Genomic DNA, 26,997 nt, shown 5'->3' with positions numbered 1-26,997 from the left:
GTGCTCTCATTCTGTGCTGTCCCTTTTGCAAATGCTTGCCTTACACTTTAACTGAAAATTTAAATAAACTCTTTACAGACTTCATTAAATTTTTATAACCAAGTGATTAGAGTTGATTATCATGTTTTCAATGTGTAACTTTTCCGATGATAGGTAATTGCAATGCCTATATACATACATTAGAAAAACAGTGATTATATAATATGTTAACTGTTTGCAGGTAGCACTTATTTGCTATTCAAGAATAACATTACAAATTTTATGGAATTATTACAGATGAGAAGTTTTGAGGTCTATCGTGGTTTCTTTTGTGTAACTTAATTGAAATCTTGAGTTTTAAAATGCTATAGTGGTTTTACACAGTCTTGTGTATTCTGCTCTGTGGTGCTGGTTGGTGACCTAGCTGTCATCCTTAAAACACATTAGAAGGTGTACTGTCTGTCCAGGGAGATGAAGGTAGGAGAAAAGTAATGCTCAACTTTTTTTCACTGGGGAGTTGGACAACAAAAGAGAAGAAAGAAGGTGTTTTTCTTCATGACTCTCTGTATAATTGTCTTGTTCTGTCTTAAACCTAGTTCAGATCTTCATGAGTTCTTAAGCTGCACATAAGTTAAACCAAGTAAACAGGAACCTTCTTGAAGTTCTCCAGAAACATACCAGGAGCAGCAGATGAGCTGAGTAACTCATCAGTGTGTAGCTCATAGTATTTTCCTGACTGAAGTTCAACTTAGTGCTAGGGATATGTGAAAGTTAGTCTAAATGCCGACAAGTTTAGTCATTCCTCAGAATTTCTGCACGTTAATTTGGTGCTTTCAGTAAAACATATAACAAAGCACTTAATGGTTAAATTAGTTTCAAATATCTATTCTCATATATTATCTTACACAGTTAATGGCAACAGTGTTTATAAAGACACAAAGTATTCTGTGCAGACACTGTAGGTCAGATTCTCAAGAGATGTTGTTTCTTCATTTTTATTTTAGTCATCTGATAAAAAGAAAAGTCAGTAAAATACAGAATTTTTAAGGTGAGATGAATTGTTGACTTCAATTAATAGTAAATTTCTAAGTAATTGGTCATAGAATTTTTCTGTTTTAGGGTAAGTGATAAGAGTAATGCAAATATATGGTTAGAGGTGGTGATGAAAAGCAGGTAGTTAGTTTTATTACTTTTATTGCTAGTGGAACATTTAGTGAACTTGATTTACAGCACATTTTTAGTTCATAGTGGCTTTTTCTGATTGGGTACGATAGTTAAGATCCTGGGAATATTTAGGTACTTTAAAATACCTGAAAATTCAAACCACAAATTCTAATTAAACACATTTATCTTGATAAAATGGGAAGTTTTGCCATACATTCACCTTGTCTAATGAACGTAAATTAATAATGCAGTGCAACAATAATCTTTCCGGTTTTCTGCAAGATATTCTTGACATACCCTTACCTCAGTCTTATAAATGTTTATTGAGGTTTTTGTGGTTTTTAGTCAGATATTGTTCATTAATTCCAGATGTTAGTAACTTACATTGTTCACAGGAAGCAGAAACATTTCATTTTTATAAGACCACCAAACTCCTACTTTATTATCTCTGAAGGGGATGATATTTTTTGTCTAAAATACAGTTTACCATACACATCCTGTGGTGGTTTGTTGGTTTTTTGGAGGTTGGGTTTTTGATTGGTTGCTGTTCTTTTAAAGAAAACAGCAGGCATATAAATATTGCCCAGTGCTATATGTTTTGTTGATTTAAGATTTCTCTGTTAATCTCTGCTTTAATGGGAGCATGAAAAGTAGAGTATTTTGGACAATCCCTGTAAGGAGTGTTTTTTTGTATGTATTACATTTGAATAAAATACTGTATTTTCAGACCATGTTTTTTATTTAGTCTTTTTAGTGACTTTTTGTTGCCCATTTTTGTTTTTCTGTGAGCTGAATAAGTCTACTCCCATTTTACAGAAAAGGTACAGAGTGATTCCCAGAGCTCAGAGAAAATCTCTTGTCTGTGTGTCTCCCGTTCCCTTTGGTTTTTGTTTCCTTTGCTTTTTAACGGGCCATTTTGAACACAGATCCATTTTTGGAAGTGCTATACAAAATGACTGGCCCAGCAGAGAGCTGTTGTGTTTTGTTGTATGAACTGCATGGGTAGTGTGGTTTGGTTTGGGAGTTTTTCAGTTGTTTTTCTTTTTTCTTTCCTAAGGCAGGTGTTGGAATGCTAAAAATATGGCGGGTTTTGAAACCTGTTTTGCATATGGGATATATTCCCACTTTCAGAAATCCAGTACATTGTAATGGCTTACTGGTAGCTGAAAGCATAATCTCTCTTCACTCCCAAGGTGCCAATAATTTGGATTGTAATAATCAAAAAGAAAATGAAAACCACCATTTTATATGCAAAGGAATAGGGTACTTGAGTGGATGCTAAAACACTCCCCTTTCCTCCATCACTTTTATTAAATACATAAATTAGATGTTCATGCTCTGAATTAGAAATAGATGCATGTAATGAAGTAATGACTTCCACTGAATTGACTGCTATACAGTTTCAATGCAAGATGCATTGTCAAACTGCAGTCAGTATTGTGTCTGTATGTTCCAGAAAAACTAGCATTGTACTCCTGATAGGTAAACTTGAAGGATAGATTGTCAGGAGGTAAATAACTTTCTAATAGGGTAGTAGTTTAAAATTTACATGATTTTTCTAAGAGAAATATAATTTCTAAAAGAAAACCAGTAGTTACTCTGAAAAAGTGCATAGATTCCCTTTTTTTGTTATTTTGCCTTGCAAATGCTGTACTTTAGAAGGAGAAGAATTTTCTTGTAATGATTTTATTTTTTCATTTATGTACCAACTATTTGGATGGTATTTCATAACTAAATTATAGTTGCTCAGAACCATTTTAACATGGCTTGATTAGTTTTTATGTTGCTCTTAAAATTCAGAATTGTCTCAATTTGCACAGCTCTGTCTTTTATTTTGGTAGAAATTTTGGGAGCAAACAATTTCAGGCAGGATTTGAAATGGACTGGAACAGACTGCTGAATGAATGCAGTACTGTTTAATGTATGGAAATCACTTTAAAACAGCTGACTTGTTTGGTTATTTAGGTGGAAATAAATGGTTACCAAGTTCTTAGAACTGTTTGGAATCTTAAATACTTAATCATGTTATGACTGTTATTAAACAGTTGAATTGGACCTTTATTTTTTAGCTGTAAGATTTAATAGGTTTCTTTTAGCCTCTGCTGTCTTTGAAGGAACTAAGAGTAAGCTGAATTTTTTACTGTCTTCCATTATCTTGATTTTCAGATTGAGATCAGTCAGCTGTTTAGTAAACAACAAAATTCTTCATGTAAATTTATGTAAGCAAAATGTGAGAGTTTTGAAGTTGATGAGAATATTCATACTGAGGATTTTCCATTTCTAGAAGAAAGGAAGTGCAACATACTAGACTGTTGCAGCCTGGAACTTAACCCGGTTTATACAATTTCTCACCTCTTTTCTACAATAGAAAAGTGGATAGAAGTATTTTCAGTCTTCCCTCCCCCCTTTCCTGCCCTTCCTGTTCTTTTTACTGATACAGACTTCTGCTGTGAAATACCTTCAAATAAACCACATCAGCTAAGATAATGAATTGATAGACAGTTTACTGCTTCAGAAATGTACATTATTTTCTGTGTCTTTTGGACAATAATGTGAGAAAATTTTGGGAACTACTAAAATTTTAGCTGACTCTTACGTGAATAGCAATTTGATCTGTTTTGTTTTGGAAAAGAAAAGTAGGGAAGAGGGTTGTTTTGGACTTGTGTCAGAAGGCTCAGGGCCTTTCATTTTCATTTGCCCTGTGGAGGGTGTTTCTTGTTTAAGGTTTGTTGGTTTGGTTTTTTTAGGTCAAGGTTACTAGCGATGGATTTTGTCATGGTTAGATTATGGGTTTTTTTCCCTTTTATTTTAGACAAATTTTTGACAATTAAATGCTTTAAAGTTGTCTGGATTTGGGAAATAATTTCGCGTGAGTTTTCTTCTCTACCTATTTTGAGAGAACGGAACCAGTATTTTAAGATGTCTTTGATTAGTACGTGTTGAACCCCTACAGTTGATTGTTGTTATTTTGAACACAGCTAGTCTTACTACTTCTGACTGCAACATTTGCTCTTTAAAGTCACTTCTTATGGGGGAGGAGGAAGTCGTTCGCATGTTGGAGGAAGAGAACTAGCTCTGAGAATAATACAAGAGCTTTTAGGTGTTTCCACCGACACGGGCAAAACATGGAAAAGGCAGGCAGACATTTTGTCTTTTTCTGTAGCAGCAGCCACCGGAGAATTATGATTGAGTACATTATGGTTTGTTGTCTCAGACTCTCCTATTGAAAACATACAAAACAAACTACAAAACAAGCCATGTTCCCCTCCCTCCCCCCCCCCTCCGCCCATGAGGAAAAAAAAAAAAAGCCCAAAATATAACCAGAAAAAAATCCCACCCAAATCCCGTACTTCGGAGGCTGCTGAAGGGTCCCACTACTTTATTTGGGGTCAGTTGCCAGCCCTGTACGTCAGTTGCCAGGCAGAGGCTGCCGCCTCTCAGGGGTTCAGCCCTAAACAACGCAGCCCCGCTGCCCTATGTAACCGAGTTGGTGCGTTTCTAACTCCTAAACCAATGGCTCCTCCTCTCTGTGAAAACGTTTTGTGTTTGAAACTGAGCTTTGTCACAGGCAGTGGTGCGAGAGGGAGGAAGGCGCGGGGAGGAAAACACAGCCAGGGGGTGCGGCTGGCTCTGCCGGAACGTTCTGGAAGCGGGGTGGTGCTTCCCGCAGACTGCAGATGCAGAGCTCGCCCGCAGGGGCTGCCGGCAAGTTCTGGCATGGACTTCCCGTAGCGGACTGGAGCTTGGAACACAAAATGCTCCAAGGCTTTTATTTTTGCAGTCTGTGTTTTACTGTGTTAAGAAGCATACTGTTATTCAGGTATTCGTGCATAACGCTATAGAGCTGGGGGAGGGTAGGGACGTGGCTATATTTGGGAAATCTAAAGGGTTTTTATTTTTTTTAAAGCAGCACTGCTGCCTTTTCTTTTTAAGCTCAGAAGCTGTTAATCCGATGATTCATTCTGCAAATGACAGCAGAATCACTGAAAAATGTATTCTGCATGCACTTAGATGTGCTAGCAGACATAAGTCAGTCTGAAAGCAAGGCAAGTCAAAAGATACAGGTAACATAAAAGGGGTGTTAGTGATTGTCACTTCAATGTGACAGGCATTCTAGAAAAATAATTAGCTTTCCCTTACAAATCACTCTAGGGTTTTGTATGCAAGAAAAGGTGAGGATAAATTGTAACAACAAATGAGTAATTTGCCTTGCTAAATATTTTCAGACAAAAAATATCTTTTTGACATTACAGATGAGCATATTGTGTTACGCTCAAATAACCTAGAACCAGCCATACATGAGCAAATTATGCTTGCAGCAGAAAATGGGACATACCATTTAAGTGTATATAGCCTTGACACTGTTGGCATTCTAAAGAGGAACAACGCAGGGAACTGAAACAGGCCGGGGTGTAAAGCAGGCTCTTCTGGTGCTGAGATGCTCTACCATGTTCAAATCAATAAGCATCCCTGTCTCCATTACTTTGCTTTTTTACTAAATGGTGCCAGGCTGCAACTATAGCTGCCTATTGCTAAACATGTAGCCAGCCAAACTTGATTTTAAGGTTTCATGAATTTGTGTTTATAGCTGTTTGCATTGGTTCTTTCATGCCCTGAGAGTTCTTGCGAAGCAGCAGGTGAAGGGGGGAAGAGTTATTGGCAAATGAGTCATCCTTTGCACACGCGTGCGCACACGCACACACACTCTCTTAAAGCCTGGCTTCTTTTTATTTTCTCCCAAAAAAGTACAGTGACTTTCAGAATAAACATATTTCAAATGTAATTTACTCATTTATTTAACTGGTCTTTGGAAGGAAAAAGATCAGAATTTTAAAATTAGATATTAAAAGTCAAAGTGAGGCTGAAATCCAAGCTTCTGCCGCTACCTGTCACTGTACCTTAGAGGTACTTGAAAAGGTAGTTCTGGTTGAGAGGTTTGTTTTTTTTTTTTTTTTTCCCCTCCTACACCTCCCTAATTAGAGAAAAGTTAAATGTGAAATAGGCACAACAAATTAAATGGTCAGACATGTTACTTGTCAGTATTAGGTTAAAAGTGAATTTGTCTTACTTGGAACTAATATTTATTTCTTGTTGGAAATATGCAAAATACTGGCAATACTAGGTTAAGAATATCTGGTTGCTGAGCATAGTGCAATTTTTCTGGTGTTACTACTTTTACTAGACGATGACTATGAACGGTGTGTATAGCATCCTACTTGAAACAGGCTGCAAGGTGAACTTTATTTTGCAGACACTATTGTCAATTTTCGTTTATCTGACCAATGAGAGCAGCATTTGGCTTTTGACACGGATCTGGATTATTAGTAAGCAAAGATCTAGAAAGGTATATTCTAGAACCCATGGGGAGGGGCAAGGCTTTGCTCAGCAATATCCTGCTGCAATTTGGCCTTATCAGGCAACTTTATGTAAATTTTTACTGGCGCCAGCTAGCTGTAACTGCAGTCTGGCTCTGCGTCGGCAGCAGCTAACATGTGTCATGGACTTCTTCACACGGGCTGCAGGAGCACTCTGGATTCTGGACAGAAAAAGCAGCAGTGATGAATGTGAAAAGATGTACAAAGGAATCTAGGTATAACTAGATTGCTAGTAAGTGAAAATACTGACATTTCAGCTTTCTTGGGGTTTTTTTTCAGTGTGTTGTGCTGTAACAAATCTATGCTTGTTGGTACTACTGTGTGGTATGTGGGAGGTACTTCACTGCACATAGTTGCTGCAGCACTGATAGTTGGCAGCACAGAAGGCAGTACAAAGAGTACAAGTGGAGGCAGTTGCAGTTGCAACAGTTTCCTTAGAGGCATGCTCAGTGAGTTGCAGGGGCACTCTGACACATTCAGTTACTATGTGGAGAAGTAGGAATTCCAGCAGTCTTTAAGGAACAGATGTAGGCTACTAGCTGAGAGGTATAACAGCATAGCTCAGGCTGGCTAAATACCAGTACTCATGCTGCTATGTAAACAAAACAAGATCTTAGTATCAAGATGGCCGACCTGGAAGTCTAGTTGTAGCTCATAATACTTATGCAAATGAGCTGCACATCAGTGGCTTACTCAGAGGAGGAAGCTCATTTTGCACGTGCCATCTTCTCACCAGGTAAGAGAATCAACTAATTTTCTGCATTCTTGTTCTAGAGGACATTGAAGCTATTTTTTCATTTAGGTCCCCACCTCCCCCTTCCCCCCCCCCCCACTTTGGCACAATGCCAGGAATTAAATTAAAATTGAATGTAAGTGGCATTTTCTGAGAAACCCAAAAGTCATTTGTTCTGTTGTAATTATATTTGGGTTGCTCTTTTTAGGGGGATTGTTACCTAGAAATTACTGTAGACAGTTTACCTTAGTAAAACTAAGTAGTTAAAAAATATTTGAAATTCAAGTATGTAGTTTTTGTTGCTAATGTTACTGCTTTAGTTTGATTCAAACCTCTACTGTTTTGCTAGTGTGTTATTTTTGTCTTTATAGTGACATCAGTTGATGCACATGGAGGCTTAGCAATAGTGAGAGCTTATGCTGGAAAGGGTGCAGAGTTGACAAAGTTGAATCCACCAATTGTGTTTTGGCTTCATGGTGTTATGAAGGATCTTTGCTATCCTGGTTGTAGTTTGAGTTTTCTTCTTGTTGAGATTACAAAGCTGTTAAATCAATTAGACATTGAACTGTTGTCTGTGTATTTTTTAGTATATATACTTTCTTAAATGCCTATATGTGCATTTTAAAAAGCTGGTTTTGTAAGAAGGGAACTAGATCAGAATATGGTGTTTTATGATCTCCCCCCCAAGAAGACAATAACCTTGCCTTAAAGCAGGAAATCTTAACAGAATTTAAGTACTGCTAATAACATAATATGCTCTATCATGGTTATGCATGGTAGTACATGAAATGGCTGCATGGGGCAAATGTGCTAGTTCTGCAGAAATATATTTGTGTTCCTATTGTACAAGTCAAAGTAGTGACAGCGTGGAAGACTGGAAAGGAGAGATGTTAGAGGAAAATTATTTGAAAGGATTGTCACTGACCTAGAGAAAAGAGATAATTGGAGATGCATGAACAAGCCAACAAAACATGGCCTCTTAAAGGCAGACATCAGCTCAAGATAGGGATGTGGAACTGGAAGTAGACAGGCCTGTTTTGGCTGAAGGAAAAATTAGATTAATTGGAGAGAATTAAACTAAAGAGGTAGAAGGACTAAGTAAGCGGATAAATTATTACAGGTTAAAATGGCAGTGGTAGATATTGAAAGTATTGGAGGCATTCTGGGAGGCCTGGGAATTAAGGCCCATAGAGTAAATATGCTAGGAAGGACAACTGTAACTGGTTGCTATCGTGGAGGATGGAATTTAACGGTAATAGAGAAAGGTAAATATTTGCAGAGAAAAATGCTGCATGACTGCAATATGGGCCAAATGAATTGTAGCTTGTAGTTAGTTTATACACTTTGAAACATTCAGTAACTTTTTAGTGCTAACTTAAGATTTGATATGGGACAGAATTTTGCTTGTCCTTTAGAAGTCTGCTTATATGCATGTCCAGACTACAAAAAGTACAAAAATGGGCATGTGTGTGAGAGAGTGCAAACGCAGGTGTATGGTAGATTTCCCCAAATAAATTACATTAAAAATCACCTTTAATAACTATAAAGTTTTCTGTAAATATTAAATTCCGTTAGAACCAGTTTTGCTTTCATTGCTGTATGAAGGAAGCAGTTTAGGGCCCTTCCCTCCTTTCTGTGAAGTGTGAGTGTAAGGATGGTAGAGGAGAAATGGCATTGAGTAGGGCATGAAAAATGTAGAAAACTGATTAAAATAAAATGTTCCTGAGAGGAAAACCTTGATTGGTAAAGCAAACTAACAAATGTGAGATTTGTTAAGAATTGAGAATTCTAACAGTAATGTAGGTGATATGATAACAGAATCATAGTGAAAGAAAAAAAGGTACATCACAGTAAATATTTTGGAGTTACTTTAGATAAAAGTGAGATTATAAGGTCATGTAGGTAGCTCAAGTTTTTGAAGCCTTGAGGTTACAAAGAAGTTACTAAAAATTCCATGATAGATATTTCTTAACTAAGGTTATAAAGCGGTCTTTGTATTCTGCATCCAGGAGTTTTAAAAGAATTGGCTGAGAATAGTTTTCTGAGAGGTCCGTCCCAGTAACTCAATATGAAATTGGAATTGCTGAAGACCCCGAAGACTTTTTAAAAAGGTTTGGAGAAAACCAATGGAGGATTAACAATGTGTCAGTAATTGGGAAAGAATATTATTTCAATTAACACAGAGGTGATTTAATTGCTAAAATACTGAATTGCTGAAATGGTGAAATTATAAAAAGGATATTATAATATAATTTGCTTTAGAACAAAATTCCTTCGTGTAAATACCCAGTAGCTGTAATAAAGTTATTCATTGATAGAGTTAACTCCTTGATACTCCTTAAATAACAACTTCCCCTCCCCAAACCCCATATCAATAAAACATTAAATTGATTTTTAAAGCTTTTGAAGGGGAGAGGGTAGCAATCATGCTCCAAGTAAAGTTTATGGTTAATATTGTAAAATAGTTATTTTTTGTTAACTTGCAGAGGATGGAAAGATTGACTCTTACAGAGTCATCAGGATCATTTACTTAGTGAGACACAAACACCATTTATTAGATTTATTAAAATAGATGTGTTACCCTTGCACACAAATGTATACATATATAGACCATCCAGCATAAAATATATTTGCTTGACAGGACACTCTGTCCTGGAAGTAAGTGGGGATCACACAGACAAAATAGATAGCTAAAGCCCAAAGTAGACAGGTAATGCAAAGGGACTGAAATTCTTACGCATACAGAGAAAGAGTAAGGAAGTCTTATTCTTTATAAAAAGTTATGTTCTTGGATGGTACTAAATGCTGATGATGTGAATTATGCATCAATACAGGTTGCAGTCCTGTTGTCCATATTGGTTTTTTACAATGTTGAAAAGTTCAAGAGGGGTCCTGGCAAAAAGCACAAAAATTATGACCTGGCCATATTCACCTTGGGGGTATGTAAATAAAATAAAATTTTATGGTTACAAATGCAAACCTGGGAGAGATGGTCACGCACACAAATTCATCTGGAGCGTCTGTAGTTAGTACGAAAAATTATCAGGGAACAGTTCAGCAATGCTGTGTGCCAGCAAATGAAGAAGGGATGATGATTCTTCACTCATTCAAAGAGAAATCTAGCCTTTGATTTTTTGGAGGTGAAACTGCAGCCTCTCCTTTCCAGGAAGTAAGTAATTTGGCTTACTGGCTTACCAGGCAAGAGACAGACTGTGGACAAGTGTTCCTTTTGATGTTAAAGGTTTCTGGACAGAACCTTTCTGGACGTTGGATTATAGCAAAACTTAAATGGTCAAAATTAAAGATGCTTTCCTTTGTGGCTTTCATACATTTTATTAATGGAGGCATTTTTAAGTATAATTCCTACCGTCTGCTTCTGGCATCTAACTCTGGGTCACATTTGGGAAACTTTTAGGCAAGAAAAAAGAAGTTTCTTGTAAATGGTCGCCCTGAGTGACTGTGCAGATGCATTTTTCTCCATATGATTTTTTTATGAAATTTGGGAATGCAAGCAGTCTAAAATAGTTGTATAAATTCTTCATGTAATTCTGTGTGTTTCTGAAATGTTATTTCTAGACTGTTGCTTCATCAGCTGCTTTTCCCCCCCTCAAAAACCAGTAGAATTAAGGATGTTTTTTGTAGAACTTCTTCGAGCCCTTCACTGAAGAATTCTTTTGCAGACCAAGTACTACCAACTCATGAATGCATTGGACAGTATCACTACAGCCTGGCCACTGTTTCTTGGGACCAGGCTCAGAAATTTTTTACGCACTGTTCCAGCAAAATCATTGCCAAATAATGTGTCAGTAGAGGTAAACTTGCAGCTCCTTTTTTTGTTATTACATAATACTGTGAATGATAGTTTGTTCTGTGCAGACTATCAATGCTTCATGAATTTGTAATGTTGTTTTCTTTATTTTTGAAAATTTGCATGAGCAAGCAAAACAATTGCCTCATTACTGGAAGAAATGTGTTCTGCTTTTGTTCGCTTCCCTCCTTTCCACTTAGGAATGCAACACTGGCTTTGGAGGTGGCTCTAGACTTGTTTTTTCTGGTGTCCTAAATGGATCATATATCTAGATGCACTTTATTAGTTCACCAAGTCAGTGTGTATGATATCACTACTCAGCATGAACACAACATTGCTGGCTGACTTCTGTGCACACATCCACTGCCAGCAACCATGAAGAGTTGATGGTGATGAATAACTGCAAACTGGGGCTTATGGTGGCTTTTAAAAGAATTCATCAGGAGAAAAAATTAAAACCTGACATCCTAGATGTGAAGTTTAAAGCCAGAAAAGTCTTCCAGAATTACTTGTACATCCTGGATAATGGCAAGCTTCATTGGGATCATTAGTAAACAGACATCAGAAATACTTTCGGAAGCGTAAGTTGATCTCCTTTGAGACCTGTAGCTTCTTAATCTAAAAGACAAAGGTCTTTATTGATTAGATGGAACATCTCTTCAGTCTTTATTTTGCTTTTTTATCCTCTAAGAAACGTAGCATGAGAACTTACTGGCTGCTGTGGTCAAGAGAACACTTCGCGTATCTTTTCCCTGCTTTCTTTTTCAAGGATCTTAGACTAAGAAACCAAGGAAACAAAGATATATTCTTCCATCGTTGCAGAAAAGAGATGCCTTCAGACAGATTTTAATTTCAGTTTCTTATGTTTAGAAGTCCATATTCCTTTGCAATATTAAGAACAAGCTGTAATTCAAGAAAATAATTTACATTCCTTGTACTAGGATTTTGCTATGGATGTGGCTATTGACATTTGGTCATCCCACAACACAAAAAATATGTAGTATTTAGCAGCTAAAGTTATACAGCACTTGCTAACGGACTCCCTTTTATTAAGATTCATATTGCAATATGAGAAAGTCTGATAGCTGGATTGCTTTTAGATAATTGGTTTTTTCCTCTAGATCTTTGAGACTTCTTTGTAAGTAATTTCTGTAATTTGAAATGGGTAATGAAGCACTTGCTTTTTTCCCTGATCATTTTAAGGTAATGATTTGAAGAACTGTTGCCTGAAGTGCATGCATGATTTCAATTACTTAGTATTTCATAAAAACGTAGCTATTTACAGTTCTCATCACACAAGTCTACACCTAATTATTAACATTTTATCCTCTCCTCTTTCTTCCTCAATCCTTACTTAATCAAAAGGGAGATCTCACAATATTTAGTAAATGTAACAGAACCGTTTTAAGATGACATTGAAGAGTATTTCTTAATGCTTAAGTGCTACTTAAGAAGGACAGGAGAGCATGGGGCTTTGTGTATGGATATTGACTAAACTATTTAAGATGGTACTGCATAGCAGTGGTGGTGCTTCTTATGCCAGAGTTCTGAAAAGCTTATTGCCTCTTTTGAATATTATTACTGTATACAAAGCGCACAGAGTAGCTGTCCAGGGCATTGGATGCTGTCTTGTTACATAGGAAACCCCTCTGGATTAGATGACACTCAGTGTGGGCAGTCTCTCAAAGAGCAGTAACCTCATAGCAATATTATCAACAGAAATATGTTGACTATGTGGTTTTTTGCAGTCCTTTTTGTTTTCCAGACACTGTGAAATCTGCTGCTTGATGTTTGTGTATTGGTAGAGGCACTGAAGGTCATTTATATTGGCCCTTTTTTTGTAAAATAGAAGGAGAGCATGTATGGGCTCATATAATTTCTTTACCTGACAGGGTTCAATCTCATGTATCAGAGTAGTATTTTATTCCACTGTAGAATATATCTAGATAATATGCTAATTCCTCTATGGTATGATTTTTTTTTAATATTTCTGTTAGTATGAAATTCTCTACTTCCTGTCCTTGCTTAATTTAGGCGGAGAAACCAGAAATCAAAGAAAGGCAAGATGATTGCTGAATGTCTGTGGGGTTTCTGTAGCACTACGGTGACTGTTTCTTGTCACATGCAAATATTCTAAGATATTTTATCTACACATAGATACTTTAAAAAGTATAGGGAAAAGGAAGCTTCCCCCCGCCTCCTTTTCCCCTCTGAAAAATCTATTTGATTGCACTTCATAAAACAGTTGTGAAAGGAATGGAATGAGATTAAGTCATTTAAAGAATAGGTAAGGTTCCAGTGAATATGCCAAAATGGCAGATATCAAAATTGAGATGAAATTAAGATGTTGCTTAGCAACTGTGGTAGTCTCTGGTAGCCACAGATGAATACAATGAATGTTTACAGCAACACTGCTGCTGTAAAGTGAGTCTGTCTGAAGTAGGATTGCTAAAGAAATTACTTTTCTTTGTTAAATTTTATACAGATTTATTCCTCAATTTTAGTGAACCTTTAAACTGCCTTTGTCAGGGATGGAAAACGAAAACCTGGCAGTAAAACTTATTTTTCGAATTGGTGTTTTTCTAGTGTTAAACAAGACTTCCTACAAAATATTTTGGTCTTTGATTTTATATTATAGTAGCAATAAACTCTAGTTTTCCTGTTCCTTAACTTGTCTTCACAATTAATGCGGGATTATACTGAATTAGTCATGCACGGGCTGCAGTTGCGGAACAAGGAGAAAAAAGTATTTCATTATATCTGAATAATATAAATTGATTTTGATACTATTCCTCGTTGCACCATATTTTGAAATCTAACTTCATAATTGTTGTGAGCTGTTTTGAACATTCTTTTGAAGTGAAATTTTGCAGGTAGAAGATGGGTTGTGACAGCTGAAATGTATGTATGAAAACGCAGTTTAAATTTGTGGGAATTTTAAGAGTGTTCATTTTATTCAAGTTTTGTTGGTGCGAGGAGTTTATGCAAAACATGTGTTGTATTGCCCTGCACTTGAAGTTTATCCTGATTTTTTCATAGCAGTTCTTAGAATTAAAAAACCCACCCAAAAAAAGCAGTATGTTTTTGACAGGCACTAAAGGCTTGGTCCATTGCTTGATGTCCCCTAGCCTGGACTTCCAAAATAACCTTTCCCTTCTAGAATCAGATTCTTGTGGTTTGTAGTGTACCTTGCCCTAAAAACAAGAACATTCATAGCAGTTTTTATTTGACATCCTGTTTGTCTATGTTGTCATTATGGATATTCATAAATAGAAATTGAAAAGTACTTTGTAGGAGCTTGTCAAACTTGATACTCTTTGCAGTGTCTTTAAATATATTTCTCTATATTTTTAGCAGCAATATTTACTGAATGAATATTTTATATAGCCATGTCAGAAGACTAAGCAGTCAAAAAAATGAATTAAAGTATGCAAAATGAACCACTAATTCTTTTGGTTGACCAAAGAATGGGAACTTTCTTGCGTATCTGACCAGAGATAGCAAACAAGATTAATTTGTTTTTCTGGGAGAAAATTGCCTTATGGATAAGTTCATTTATGCTTATTTCAGCCTAATGATCTACTGTTTCCATGTATTTTTTTAGCTTCCATACACAATAATTGAATTTAAAACCCTATGCAAATAAAATTAGATCCTCAGGTTCACAACCTAATTGCCATTTTAGACTTCTTACTGTAACCCATCTGATGATGTTTTCCTCAGCCATATGTATCTATATAAATACAAAATGCATTAAGTATATAAAATGTGTCTATTTATATAATATAGTCAAAAAGGGAGGGGTTTTTTTGTTGTGTTTTGTTTAACGATTTAGCTTATTAGTAGAAGACTGTTTGTCTTGAAAGGTGCCTTCTCAACTGTGCAATTAGTGCTTTCTTGCTGAAGATGTAATAGTCCTTCAGAAGACTGGTGGGAGTAGTCATCTGACCACCTTTAAAAGTCCCATTTTAGAGGGGGTTTTAATATCTGACAGCTAATACTGATCTTCTGGTAATTAAATCAGTTGTACAGCTCAATTCATAGAAAATCTTAGATTGGAGATGACCTTAAAAGATCATGTGGTCTGGTCTTTCTTGGGAAAGCAAGCCTAGATGGGCATCCATTATCTGGCATCCAGTCCAACTGCATCTTGAAAACTCTTAGTGATGGAGATTTTGCTACATCCTTGGGAAGGTTGTTTCAGTGAATCATGTTATTCCTGTTAAAAAAAGAAAAATAAAAAAGCATCTGTCTTACATTGACACACAAGTCCTGTGTTTTCCTGATTCTACCAACTGATTTCAGCCAAACATTGGTATAAAAAAGGATTTTCCCATCAGCTGTGTAATTACTCTTTCAGGACATTATTCTCACCTTCCTATGTTTAAGTATCTTTGTTCTTCAGAGTGTGTGAGTTGACAAGAATTATTAGCATTAGGTGTAAGCACTTCAGAAATGAACATACTGTGCTTTGTTGCTTAAGGTGCTGCTGGTATAGATCAATGCAATTGTGCCACTTAAAACTAGTATGGCATCATTTCAAAATTGATTCCTACTGGTATTGAATTTGGAAGTGTGGCAAGAAGATAGTAATGAGAAAAGAGTCTCATATGGTAACAATTAAATCTAGGATATTGCATTTGGTCTCCTAACAAGTCAGGTAAATGGCATTACAGTGAGATCATACATCTGCTGTCTATGTAGCAAGTATTGTGAGTAGGTGGGTGTGTCAAATGTTCTAGAAAGGAAGAATACAGTAAGAATTGGTACTCTTTCAGGCTACTTGTCATCATTAAAGGCCCTTTCAAGACTACTTCTTTTTTTCTTATCATTTATTTCCATGATTAGAACTTCGTAAAGAAATTGTAGGTTTGTTTACTTCCTGCTTCCTGTTCCTTGGGTAGCTTAGCAAAGAATTAAATCTGGCAATATGGTCTCTAGAGCTTGTTCTAGACATGATGAAGTTAAAGAATTATCCATGCAATAGTTGCTTACGTATTAGATTATGAAACATGTAAAGGACTATTTCGATGACGCATCGGGTAATTTTTGTTACAAGTCCTTAAAAGTGTGCAATGTGACAAATCTTTGCCTAAGAGCAAATACATAAAAATAATTTTGCATCCACTGATCCAAGAGAATTTCATCTGTCATTATTGACTTTTACTAGAGTAAGTCTTACTCTGGTTGTTGCATGCTTTGTAGAGTAAGGAATTGACTGCCATAGAACTTTATTAGAAAGTGATTGTTTATCATTGTAAAAACATGAACTACCTGCATTATCTAGGCTCCTTAGCATCTTAATACAATGTGTTACCAGTACTAAAAATGTGCCTTTTTTTTTTCCCTTCTTCTGTATCTAGTAATTAATAGAATATTAGGTTGACATTTTCTTTTCTAGTTCCTATCATTTTGCAACATTAATTTCTTTTGGAAAACGTTTAGCCTCTAATAAATGAAAATATGTCTTATGGTAGAGACACCATTGCTAGTAAAATGCATTAGGAATAGCTAATTAATATATATGTAGTAAGCTGCCTTTCCTTAAACAATGCTTGCGACAAACAGTCCTAACACTAAGTACGGGTAATAAAGTTTTTTCATGAGAAATTCTGTCTGTTTTGGTTTTTTTGGTGGTGGCAGTGGTGGGGGTTTCCCCCTAATTTTATTTTAAAGCTTTTTTATGCACACTGTTTTGTCTTACTTCACTTACTTCCTATTGAGATTTCTGTTCAATTTTTGTGATTCTGTTTTGTTGAGTCATTCAGAAGATATCAAATGTCTTCAGTGGTCACTGTGACCAACCACCTGCTTAGGCCACTTTTTTTCCTGCTCTCCTTATTTAATTTTGACAGTCTTAAAGAAAAGACCCTTTTTTCATTCTAGCAGGCTTATGTGTACCTTACGTATCAGAGGGCACGTTTCAGGCTGCCAGAGAGCTAGGTTAGACAGCTGTACATGTCCTGCATGCACTGTGTGCTTCATTCATCTTAAAATGTCGGCTTTCACCTGCATTTAACCAGTTCCATGAAACAAACCTGGGGGTGGATGTGCTGAATAGAAAGGTGTGGAAACCTCTTCAGTTGCTTCTGCTACAGTCAGAAGGGTTTATGCTATCAGTTCAGTACTGCTGAAAATGAAACTTATGTAAATGATTGCCGTTTTGTGGGTTGAAGTCATAAAATTATGTACATACAGATTACTGCTGGAGTTTCTATCATAGAACATGTATGTACATAGTATCTTTAAGTTTTTGTGCTTTACTGAGCTGATTTTGAATCTAAATTTTATTCTTAAGATTCCTTCTCTATTTACAGTTTCTTTTCTTAGTTCGTCCTGCTTGCCCTTCCAAATCCCACAGTGTTTAGTTTCGAGTGGAGGAATGGTACAGGTGTGTCTGCAGTGAGTTATGATTAACACGGAGTGACTCAGGAGCCAAGAACTTTGTGTAACACTCCACATCTAGTAAGGATTAGGTTGCATTTGTTGCAGGTGTTGTGGATTACCCCATTGCCACCTCACCAAACCGACATGGGGGTATTTTAGTAAAAAAGATGGTTTCTGTTCCAGCTTGCTTAGAAACGAAAGTGAGAAAGAAGATAGTGTGCAGATTATAACAGTACATGTTTTGATTTGAAAGGGGAATAACCTCAGAATTTATTTTGTCATTTAAAAAGCCCCACCGAAACCCTGGGGGCGTTCGGTGCGCCGTGCCAGCACGCAAGGTCACACTAGCATGGCTGCGCGTGCCTTGGCCCCTGGCGGTGGCCGAGCCGCGCTCCCGCGCTGCTGCGGTGCCGCTCCCAGCAGCAGCCTTGGCTATTTTTAGCCTGTTGCCAGGCAGATTTGGTTTATGCAAAGCAGCTCTGCGGCAGCCAATCCCGAGCGGATATGCAAATCTCAGGCAGTCTCCGCCATCCGGTAGGGAGCCGATGAGAGAACAAGATGGCTGCCGAGGTGCTGCCTTGGCCTGCCTCAGACGCTGAAAGAAAACTCATCCTTTCATGAGGAAAACGGGAAACAGCCTCCCTGCCCCGAACATCTCAGAGTCCCCACCAGGCTTCAGCTGGATGATTTTATGGAAGAGCTGATTTCCTCGCGCCCTGGCGACGTGCCTCTTCTATCCCATGTGCTTCGCCTGTGCGGGGGAAGGTTTGGTGCGGTCGAGGCAGCAGGTGTGCTGCCCCTGGTGAGAAACAGTGTCTTCCCGGGGAAGATACTGATAATCCTTCCAACACCCAATTTACTAGCTGCTGGTTTAGTTCCATTTTGAACTTGCTTTTTTGTTACTGAGAAAACTCAAATATTTGCAAAAAAAAACTCATAAAATATGCTTATATGTGGGGCAAAGACTTAGTAACTTTTCAATGCAGCATCGCCTCTTTTGTTCCAAGTTTTCTTTTCACCACTTCTAGCATTTGAGAAGTGACTCTTGGGACCACTGTCAGCATCAAGTAGCTCATCTCTGAATTCTGATGTCACTGAGCTGCCAGTTGGAAAGCTGAGATTACACCTCTACAGCTAGTTGCATATGTGATACAGAAACTAGTTTAGGCAATAGACTGCTCAGGGTAAATACGTTAGTTTTTTCATTACAGTAGTGTTGTTCTGCATTTTATCTAACAGAAGACAAGGGATGCAAATGTGTATATCTTAGTGATACCATGTCGGAATTGTAGCCTGCTGAATTGCTTAAAATTATACATTTAAAATTTATAAATAATTTCCTTATAAAAGGAAAAAATACTGTACTTCATGATGCTTAGAAAAGCTGAAGCATGATCAGAACATCTTGCCTTTTGTCTAAGATTCTTCTTTTTCCAGAGTGTGTCATATTTTTTATCTGCATGTGCATGAACAATTAATTCAGGTTGTTCAGGTTTTAAGTTTATAATATCAGAAGTTGGTACGTTTTTAGCTGTAGATGTGTTTTAGCAGTTAGTGGCGACATCTGTGGAATTACTAGGTTCTACTCGTATTCAAGGGTAACTGTAAGGAAATTCAGGCTGTTTATACTATGCTGGAGATGGAACTGTAATCTAACCTTGAGACTGCATATAATAATATTCATCAAATTTATCTTTAAATGCAGAAATTCAACTTCACATTCAGTAAATCCTTTTTTTTAAATGACAAACTTCACCAAACATCCTTAGTATTTTAGTGTGTGCTAAAAAAAAATCTTTTTGTTAGAAAGCTGAATATTAAAACAGTTTAACAGCAGAAGTTTAAAACAGCAGGATTTGTTTAGTGTTTGGAGATGTCACAGCTGAATTGAAAGCTGATGTTTTGAATTGTTGATAAAAACTGAAATCTCTAACACTTGTGGGAAGTAAGAAAACACATTATCACAGCCTTGTTGCTCTGGCTGACTTCCAGTATTCAGTTTTACTAGTTTAATAATCTGAGTAGCTGTTAAAATTCAGGATACAGAAAAAGATAAAATCATCTTGAAGAATCAGCTTAAGCTCCATGTGCTAAATAGTGGGTGCTTCTAAGGGACTTGAGTTGCCTGTAAAAGTTGTCTAGGAAAGACTTTCCACTTGTTTTCCATTCTTCCATGTTCCAAAGAATGCAGTTATCTAGGCATAAAGTTATGAAACATGTAAGAACATGCAAAAGAACATGCAAGAACTTTGCAAAGCCACCAGCAGATGAAATACCTTACCCACGTAAATAGACCTGTCAGTCATTTGTGTCCCATAAGGCATTATTTTTTTCCACAAGGCATCAGAACCTCATGGGGAAAACCACCTCAAAAATTTAGTATGGGAAACAGGCTCATGAGCCAATGTCAGAGGTGGTGTTATCTTCTTGAGGTAGAGAAACAAGTGCTTGTGAAAGTGTAGAGAAACTTAGTGACGCCAAAGTGAAAAGAGCATAGTTCAAGTTTATTACATGACAGTACCATATATACAATAAACAAGAGCAATCTCTTTAAAACTGTACTGTTACTTTACTCTGGTTTAAGAAGGCTTTGCCATATAGGTCGGTGTCTTTCTTTGTCATTGATATATATGTGGGCTTAAATGCTTTGCTGAATTTCAGATGGCAGTTTGCAAAGGTGGGGGAGATTGGCCTCTGCTTTCAGGGCAGAAGTCATACTGCAGTCACGAGAAAACACCAATTTTCTGTTAGAATACTAAAAAAGCAGTGTCACTTCATAGCATCTGAAGAAAGGGGAGGTTTTCCAGCTGCCATACTTGAACCCAGGTTGGATCTCAGCGGTTTCTCTGATTCAGCATTCAACATCGCAGGAATTCTGTGATCGCCTAAAAATGCTCCCGCGCATTAAACACCTGTTCCTTATCGGGGCTGTGCACCCGCACTCGTGGGTCAGCGCTGTTGTGCAACTCCAGGTCTCCGACAGAAAGCCTTTGGCTTTCTCGCGCGCCGTTTGGAAACCCCTGTTCGTTTAACGCGCGCCCCCGCCTTCGTGCCCGCGCCCGACCTTTGCCGCGTGGGGCTTGTTGCTGGGTGGAATTTAAGGCACTCCCGTCTGATTGGCTGCCGCGCGGTTGCTCCGTTCAGCCAATGGGAGGCGGCTCTGCGACTCCCATCCTGCCGCGGCGCGGTTTGCGGCCGGCGGGGCCCCGCGGGCGCCCCCTGGGGAGCGCCCGGGACACTGCAGGGCTCTGCCGCAGGGGAACGTGCCTCTTGCTCCCCGCATTGCGAACCGCAGATCGGGATGTGGCTGGGACGAATGAGCTGAAAGGGTTTTTAATTACAATTCATCTTGTTCTGCTGTGTGTGCACTAGGTGAAATAGGGCAGGATGGTGACGTAATTTTTTTCTTAGAAAGTGGTGTATTTTTCTCGTAACACTAACATATAACTTGAGCCTAAAAGGGACAAAAACTCAAATCGTCTGTGGTGTGCTAGAAGAGCTGTTATTTGCACATACGATAATCATGTGATTTCTACTTTGTTTATTACATTTAAAAACAAAGGCACCGTTATATGTGGAGCTCACTAGGCTGGTGTTGTGTATTCCATTCAGCCAGATCAGTAGACCTGTATTAGTGGTAGAAAACCAAATTATTGGTGCATTATTTAATTATGTCTTTTATAAGAATAGGTCTCAAGCAGTACTTTTTTTTCTTCTTTGAAAATAGTTGTTAAATTTCTGACAACTTACATCAAAATTGCTGTGGAGGATTTCAACTGAAAACTGCTTTTTATGAACCACTACTTAAAAAGGTAGGTTTTATTCACCACTTTCATTCCCTGGAACTCTCCATCTAGAACACAATACTCATGACTATTTGCTGCCTCACTTTCTCTGATTTGGCTATGCTACATTTTAAGAAAGGCTTGCACATTCGAGCACTGATGTTCATTATCAGTGAATTTTACTTCCTTCATATAGTTCTTGTGCTTTGGCAAATGTTTTATGGTTGTGGCACATTTGGCTAGTGCTGCATGCCCTCCAGGAGCCCTTTGCTGGTGGTTTTCTAGACCCATGATGTTATGCAAACCCCATTCATTGCACACTATTGTTTAGATTGCAGCTTCTCCTTCCCCCCCCCTTAATTTTCTCATGACCTTCCCTTTGTCTGCTGCCTGTCACTAGGCAGGAGTCAGGCAGCTCCTTGCTGATTGGCTTATCATTTTAAGCAGCTCATGGGCTGCTTACCTGAGCACATGATCACAGGCTGATCCATACCAGCTAATAGAATTCTTTCTTGCTTTAGAGCAGTGGTCTCTTTACGAAGTAAGATAACTAAAAATGAGAACGTAAAGGAAAAACTTTTTTATTGGCTCAGAAGAGAGACACTCCCATACTCATAGCTGTACATTTTGTGCCATTTAGCACACATTTCATCATAAGAATTTCTGAAATTTGGAGGGAGGTGCTTAATGATGTGTTCATGTCTCACATGACTAATTATGGATGACTTCAAAGCTTAAATCGAAAAAGGAAGTTTTTTGTATCAAACAAATGAGCACAATGTGTATATTGGTCTGTCAAAATTGTTGACTTTAATAAAATCAAACAAAAAAAAATAGAATACTAGTAGCTTGATTACTTTTATTTGTGCAAGACTAAATTAATGTAATTTGTTCTCCTGCTCTCTGAAGGGGTGCACCTTGTCCCTTTGAAAGACTGGAGACCAGTATTTATCAGATGGTGGCTGACTGGCTAACACTGGTGTGACCAAGCCTGTCTGGACTTGCTAACAATTGATTTGTTTCTCTTTCACGAAACTCTCACATGAATTCTGTTCTTTGCGTGCACTGTGCTCCCTTGTGGGTATGGCTGGAAATGCTCAAAGACTGGTCTGTCCTGATACAAGATATTTCGCTGTTAAAAGGTGAACCCAAAACACTGGTTCATCTCATCTATGCTTATAATTTTGTCACAGTACTTTTCATGTAATTTTTTTGGGTAGTTTTAATCAAATACTCTTTGGTTACTAAATATTGTGGGATTGATTGGGAAAACATGCATGAGTTACTCCCATAACCATTTAACAATGGAATTTTGAGAAGCCTGTATTTCCTACAGGTTCTCTCCAGAATTGTGTAAGTGCTTTGTTTTTAATTAGATTTTTGGATAACATTCTAAGATAAGCGAACATAATTTTTGAATACATTACCAGTTCAAGCTTATTCATCCAATTTTATTTTTTTAATAAAAAAGTAAGGATGCATCAATGTAAAGGGATTCTGATGTTTGAATATTTTAAGACTGCTCTTCTTGGCAAATGTAAAAAGAAGTGTCCTTTATTTTCTTTGTATGTACTCTATTTTAAAAATATTTCTGAAAGAGTGCTTGGATGACTTAAGGAAATTAGAACAGCAAATATTAATTTATTTTACGTTATATGATTATTCAAGTGTTGTACTTACAAACTTGATTTTAAGACATTTGTAAATGTTAGATTAATCTGGTGGTGTATTTCTGGCCATAGGAAAAGTAAGACTGCAAATTTAGTAATATATTTTGTAAAGTCTGGGTAATGCCTATAAAAGAAAACACTATGGTCTGAGAGATCAAACTATCCTATTTAATTCTGATGCGGGGGCCCTGTTCTTGTACTGTGCTACCAGAGGATTCTCACTAGTGGATCACCTATTAGGAGTTGTGGGACTTGTTCAAGGTTAGCCAAGCCTGATTTTTTTTTTCCAAATTGCCTCTACAAGATAAAAATCTGTAGCAGCATGTGTGTTGGTTATAGGGGTTTATATGAATGGAACGTGAATATGATGGTCAGTATTCTATTACATGACAGTCTGGTACATGCTTTTGTAATGATGTGAAGATGTCTGTCCTTCATTCTGAGTTCTTGGGAAGATGGAAGGGATGTGCTTCCAAAAACTGCACTTACACTTCCAAAATACTAGAGATTTTTACACTCTTCTTGTTACCCTCAGGTCTAAAATTCTTTCATTAAATATATTCTCTTCTGAAGGAATACGAAGAAATTGCATTTAGCATGTAGACAGCTCTGGAAAGGCTTTAACAGTTCACCTGGAGTTCATAAGTCATCTGACTGAAAATGGTTATGTGATGAGAACCTTTTTTCATCTCAAGTAAAGTGGTGTTTCAGATCAGTGTTTCTGTAGGTGTTATATTTTGCTCCCACTGGTGGCAATGCAGTAGTAGACAATCTAGTTCAGGAAATTTAGGTCACAATGGCAAAAAAGTTGTCATAATGGTATTATTGAGAGTCCATAAATAGACCTGATACAACTTTTGTCAGAATTTCTTCATCTGTTCCTGAGGTGTGAATTGAAGTGTTAAGTACTATCAGTAACTCAAATCTGAAGATTCTAGATTGTTTTGTGGAAAAGAACTGAAAAAAGTGTAAGGGAAGCTCAGTGTTAAGTTAAAAGGAAATATAAAAAATTGCTTTGTTCTTGTCCCTGTTTTTGTCAGGTCATGTTAAGTAAGTATAAAATAAGTCTTAAAATTGTAATGTAAGGTACGTACATCATGACTGTGGGGTTTACAGTGGAATTCATATTGTACTTTAGAATATATATACTTAGCTTACAATGTAGAATATTGTAGTTAGGGATAAATGTTAAATAATTTCCTTCACAAAAAAGTTGTTTCAAATAAACTAGGAAAGATCCAGCAGACCAAAATGATAGGAGCTAAAGCATGTGACCCATAATGAGATGCTGAGGGAGCTTGATAGATTCAGTCTGCTGAAGAGAAGGCTAAAGGGCACTCTTAGCATTGCCTAAATAAAACTTGTAGATGAGGTTGGCTACAAAATGGAGTGGAGCCAAATTGTTATTTAGAGGCTGTGGCATCTGTGTTCTGATTTTTGCAGCTTGGTTCATAGAATTGCAGAATTGTTAAATATCCTGAGTTGTAAGGGACACACAGGGATGAAGTACAGCTCCTCGCCTGGCACAGAACAACCCCAAGAATCGTTCCACCTGCCCGAGAGGGTTGTCCAAATGCTCTTGAACTTGTGGTTACACAAAACTGTCATTGATCTGAGCTAGTGTTGGCTGTAGTCCTGATTTCTTTTACCAAAAACTTTAAAATTATTTATATCCCACCTGATAAGACAAAATGCAATTTATTAATGAATTTCCTAGCTCTGTAAATGAAAATGAATTGGGGGCTGACACAAATTAATCATACTAAGTATTTAAAGGGCATCCTTTGTCTAATAATTCTGCTTTGTCAGTGTTATAAACGTTTGCCTATCTGGTCCTTGTGGGGGAAAAAATCATACTGAGATACCTGCCTGATTATTTTCTCTTTTAATTACTGTTAATAGAATTTTTGCATGCTTTTGAGAAACTTAAACCTGTATGCTTGTAGGAGTAACTTTACGATGGTTTGTGGCTTCAGTAGACCTAAATTGGTTAGCACCAGCTGATTCAAGGTCTTAGTTATTGAGTTATATTTAGGATATAAGAACTTTCTTGGTTGCTTTCTGCTTCTAAACTTTTTCATATATAATCCTTTAAAACAATGCCATTAAGCAAGACCACATGGGGGAAAAGAGGTATTTTAAAAATCCCTATGGATGTGTTTTGTTTTATGGAAACAGATCAGTTTTTGTTGTATTTCAGCAAAATAATTACAGCTTTCTAGGTAACTCGGGATTTAACTCTGTGTTTTGATTTGATAAAATAGATTTTCTAACATTTTTATTACACTTTTTATAAATATTTTTATTTTTCTTAATACTTGTGTGGGTGGATGGAATGAATATAACTGTTGAGGGCAAACCTACCAGTTTTCCTTGAAAGAGGAAGTTTTTCAACAAGGTGCTCCAATACCTGTAGTTTTTGTGGCCACAAATAGTCTTAGTAAAATGTTGCTGCAAACTGAATGAAAGCGGCCTAAAAATCCAAGTTCATATAACCATTTTATAGATATGGAGGATGAAAGTCTATTTTATTTTATGCAGAAAAAAGTATCTTAATGATGCATTGAGGAATTCTTTGTATATGATGATTTCTTAAAAGTCACTTGCTACAAAAATCTTGTCATTTACCAGAGTTATTGATTCTGTTGGAAACTTACTAAATTAAATATTTATAGAAGGATAGAAATATTCTTGATCTCTCAGTTTACATTTATTTTTACCATTTTATGAGAAGAGAGGCTGCTGGCTCTTACCTTATTATAATACCTGTTTTTAATAGAACTCTATGAGATAAGTGGTCGAAAATGTGTTGTTGGAATATTACAGCATGACCTTTGCATAAATGTGTTTGTGCATAGAAAAAATTTGATTTACTTTTTGGTAAGTCAGATAAAATTTAAGTGTTGACAGGTGTTTGTCAGTGACATTTCAACTGGTTTACTTTAAAACGCGCTAAACATTAAGGATTTTCTTAGTAGTAGTGTAATATGACAATAAATAAATGATAAATTTTTATCTTCACAGTTCTTTCTGAATTTTTTTAAGGGCTAAGATGGATAGCACAGAGGAACCTCAGAGAAAAGTCTTTAAAGCACGAAAAACAATGAGAGTAAGTGATCGGCAACAACTCGAAGCTGTCTATAAGGTTAAAGAGGAGCTGTTGAAGACAACTGAAGTGAAACTGTTAAATGGAAAACATGAGAATGGAGATTCTGATATAAATTCCCTTTTAAGCAATACAGATTGTACAGAAGACAAGAAAGAAATTAATGGTATGGTTGACTTGTGTGTTAACTCTGAAGAAAAAAGAGCAGCTTGTGATGAAATTAGTGAGACCAAAAGCCCTGAAAGTAGGGCAGAAAACATAGCCAATGACATAGAATCCAAACCTTTAATGCTGTCTTCAGAAAATGTTACTCCAGAGCAAGCTAAAGATACTGACATTGCAGTAAAATGTGAGGCTGAAAATGGAGTTGGTAGCAGTAAAGATAACTTCCATGAAGAAAATAAGAAAAAAGATCATTTGGACCAAAGAAAGAATGATATCCCATTGGAAGGTGAAAGTAAATCAGTTGGTGATATTAGTGACTCTTCTGAAGAGAAGGGAGAAACAAATGACTTACCTGTTAATTCCAGTTCATCTGGTGAGGGAAGGAGGACTGAAGATGTAACTGTTGAAGAGACTGTTGGAGAAGCAGCCATCTCTAGCAGTATGGAAGCTGACCTGGAAAAACAAGAAGGCAGCGCAGAACTTCCAGAAACCACTGTTTCGAAGGCAATAGATGAGCCAAGTGAAAGCATCTTGGACAATACTGACTGTATGGAAACAGATGACATTATTCCAATTCTGGAAAAACTAGCCCCTGCTGAAGATGATCTGAGCTGTTTTACTAAAAGTTCTCTGCTTCCAGGGGATGACTCAGTCCCAGATTTAGAAGAGAAAATAGACAATTGTTTGGGTTCACCATCCAAGCAGGAAAGCAATGAAAGTCTGCCAAAAGAGGCTTTCTTAGTACTGTCTGATGAAGAGGATCCCTGTGATGAGAAGGAGGAACACGTTGAAGGGATACTACCAAACAAGTCAAGTCTTCCAGGT

The 26,997-nt window shown here is 37.1% G+C and overlaps 1 protein-coding gene across 17 annotated transcripts in view; it reads left to right on the top strand.

Annotated features, from left to right (window-relative positions):
- Positions 1 to 26,997, top strand: part of ATF7IP (activating transcription factor 7 interacting protein) — a 79,267-nt gene that overhangs the window by 10,715 nt on the left and 41,555 nt on the right. For 5 of the 17 annotated variants that reach the window (XM_088055142.1, XM_088055138.1, XM_088055139.1 and 2 more), the window contains 2 exons: positions 21,174 to 21,258; positions 25,947 to 26,995. In XM_088055142.1, coding sequence (XP_087911268.1) covers positions 21,239 to 21,258; positions 25,947 to 26,995 — 1,069 coding nt within the window. In that variant the 5' untranslated portion in view covers positions 21,174 to 21,238. Of the gene's footprint in view, positions 1 to 6,672; positions 6,734 to 6,956; positions 7,255 to 18,029; positions 18,249 to 21,173; positions 21,259 to 25,925; positions 26,996 to 26,997 lie in introns of those variants that run through there. The other 12 variants (XM_014256610.2, XM_088055145.1, XM_014256609.2 and 9 more) reach the window with 9 other exon arrangements.

The sequence above is a fragment of the Pseudopodoces humilis genome, chromosome 5 (genome assembly GCF_049639895.1).
Source record: "Pseudopodoces humilis isolate 2021_Gansu_Grassland_sample_001 chromosome 5, ASM4963989v1, whole genome shotgun sequence".
Classification (NCBI taxonomy): Eukaryota; Metazoa; Chordata; class Aves; order Passeriformes; family Paridae; genus Pseudopodoces; species Pseudopodoces humilis.
Note: the sequence above shows the minus strand (reverse complement) of the source record. Positions and strands in the feature narration are given on the sequence as shown.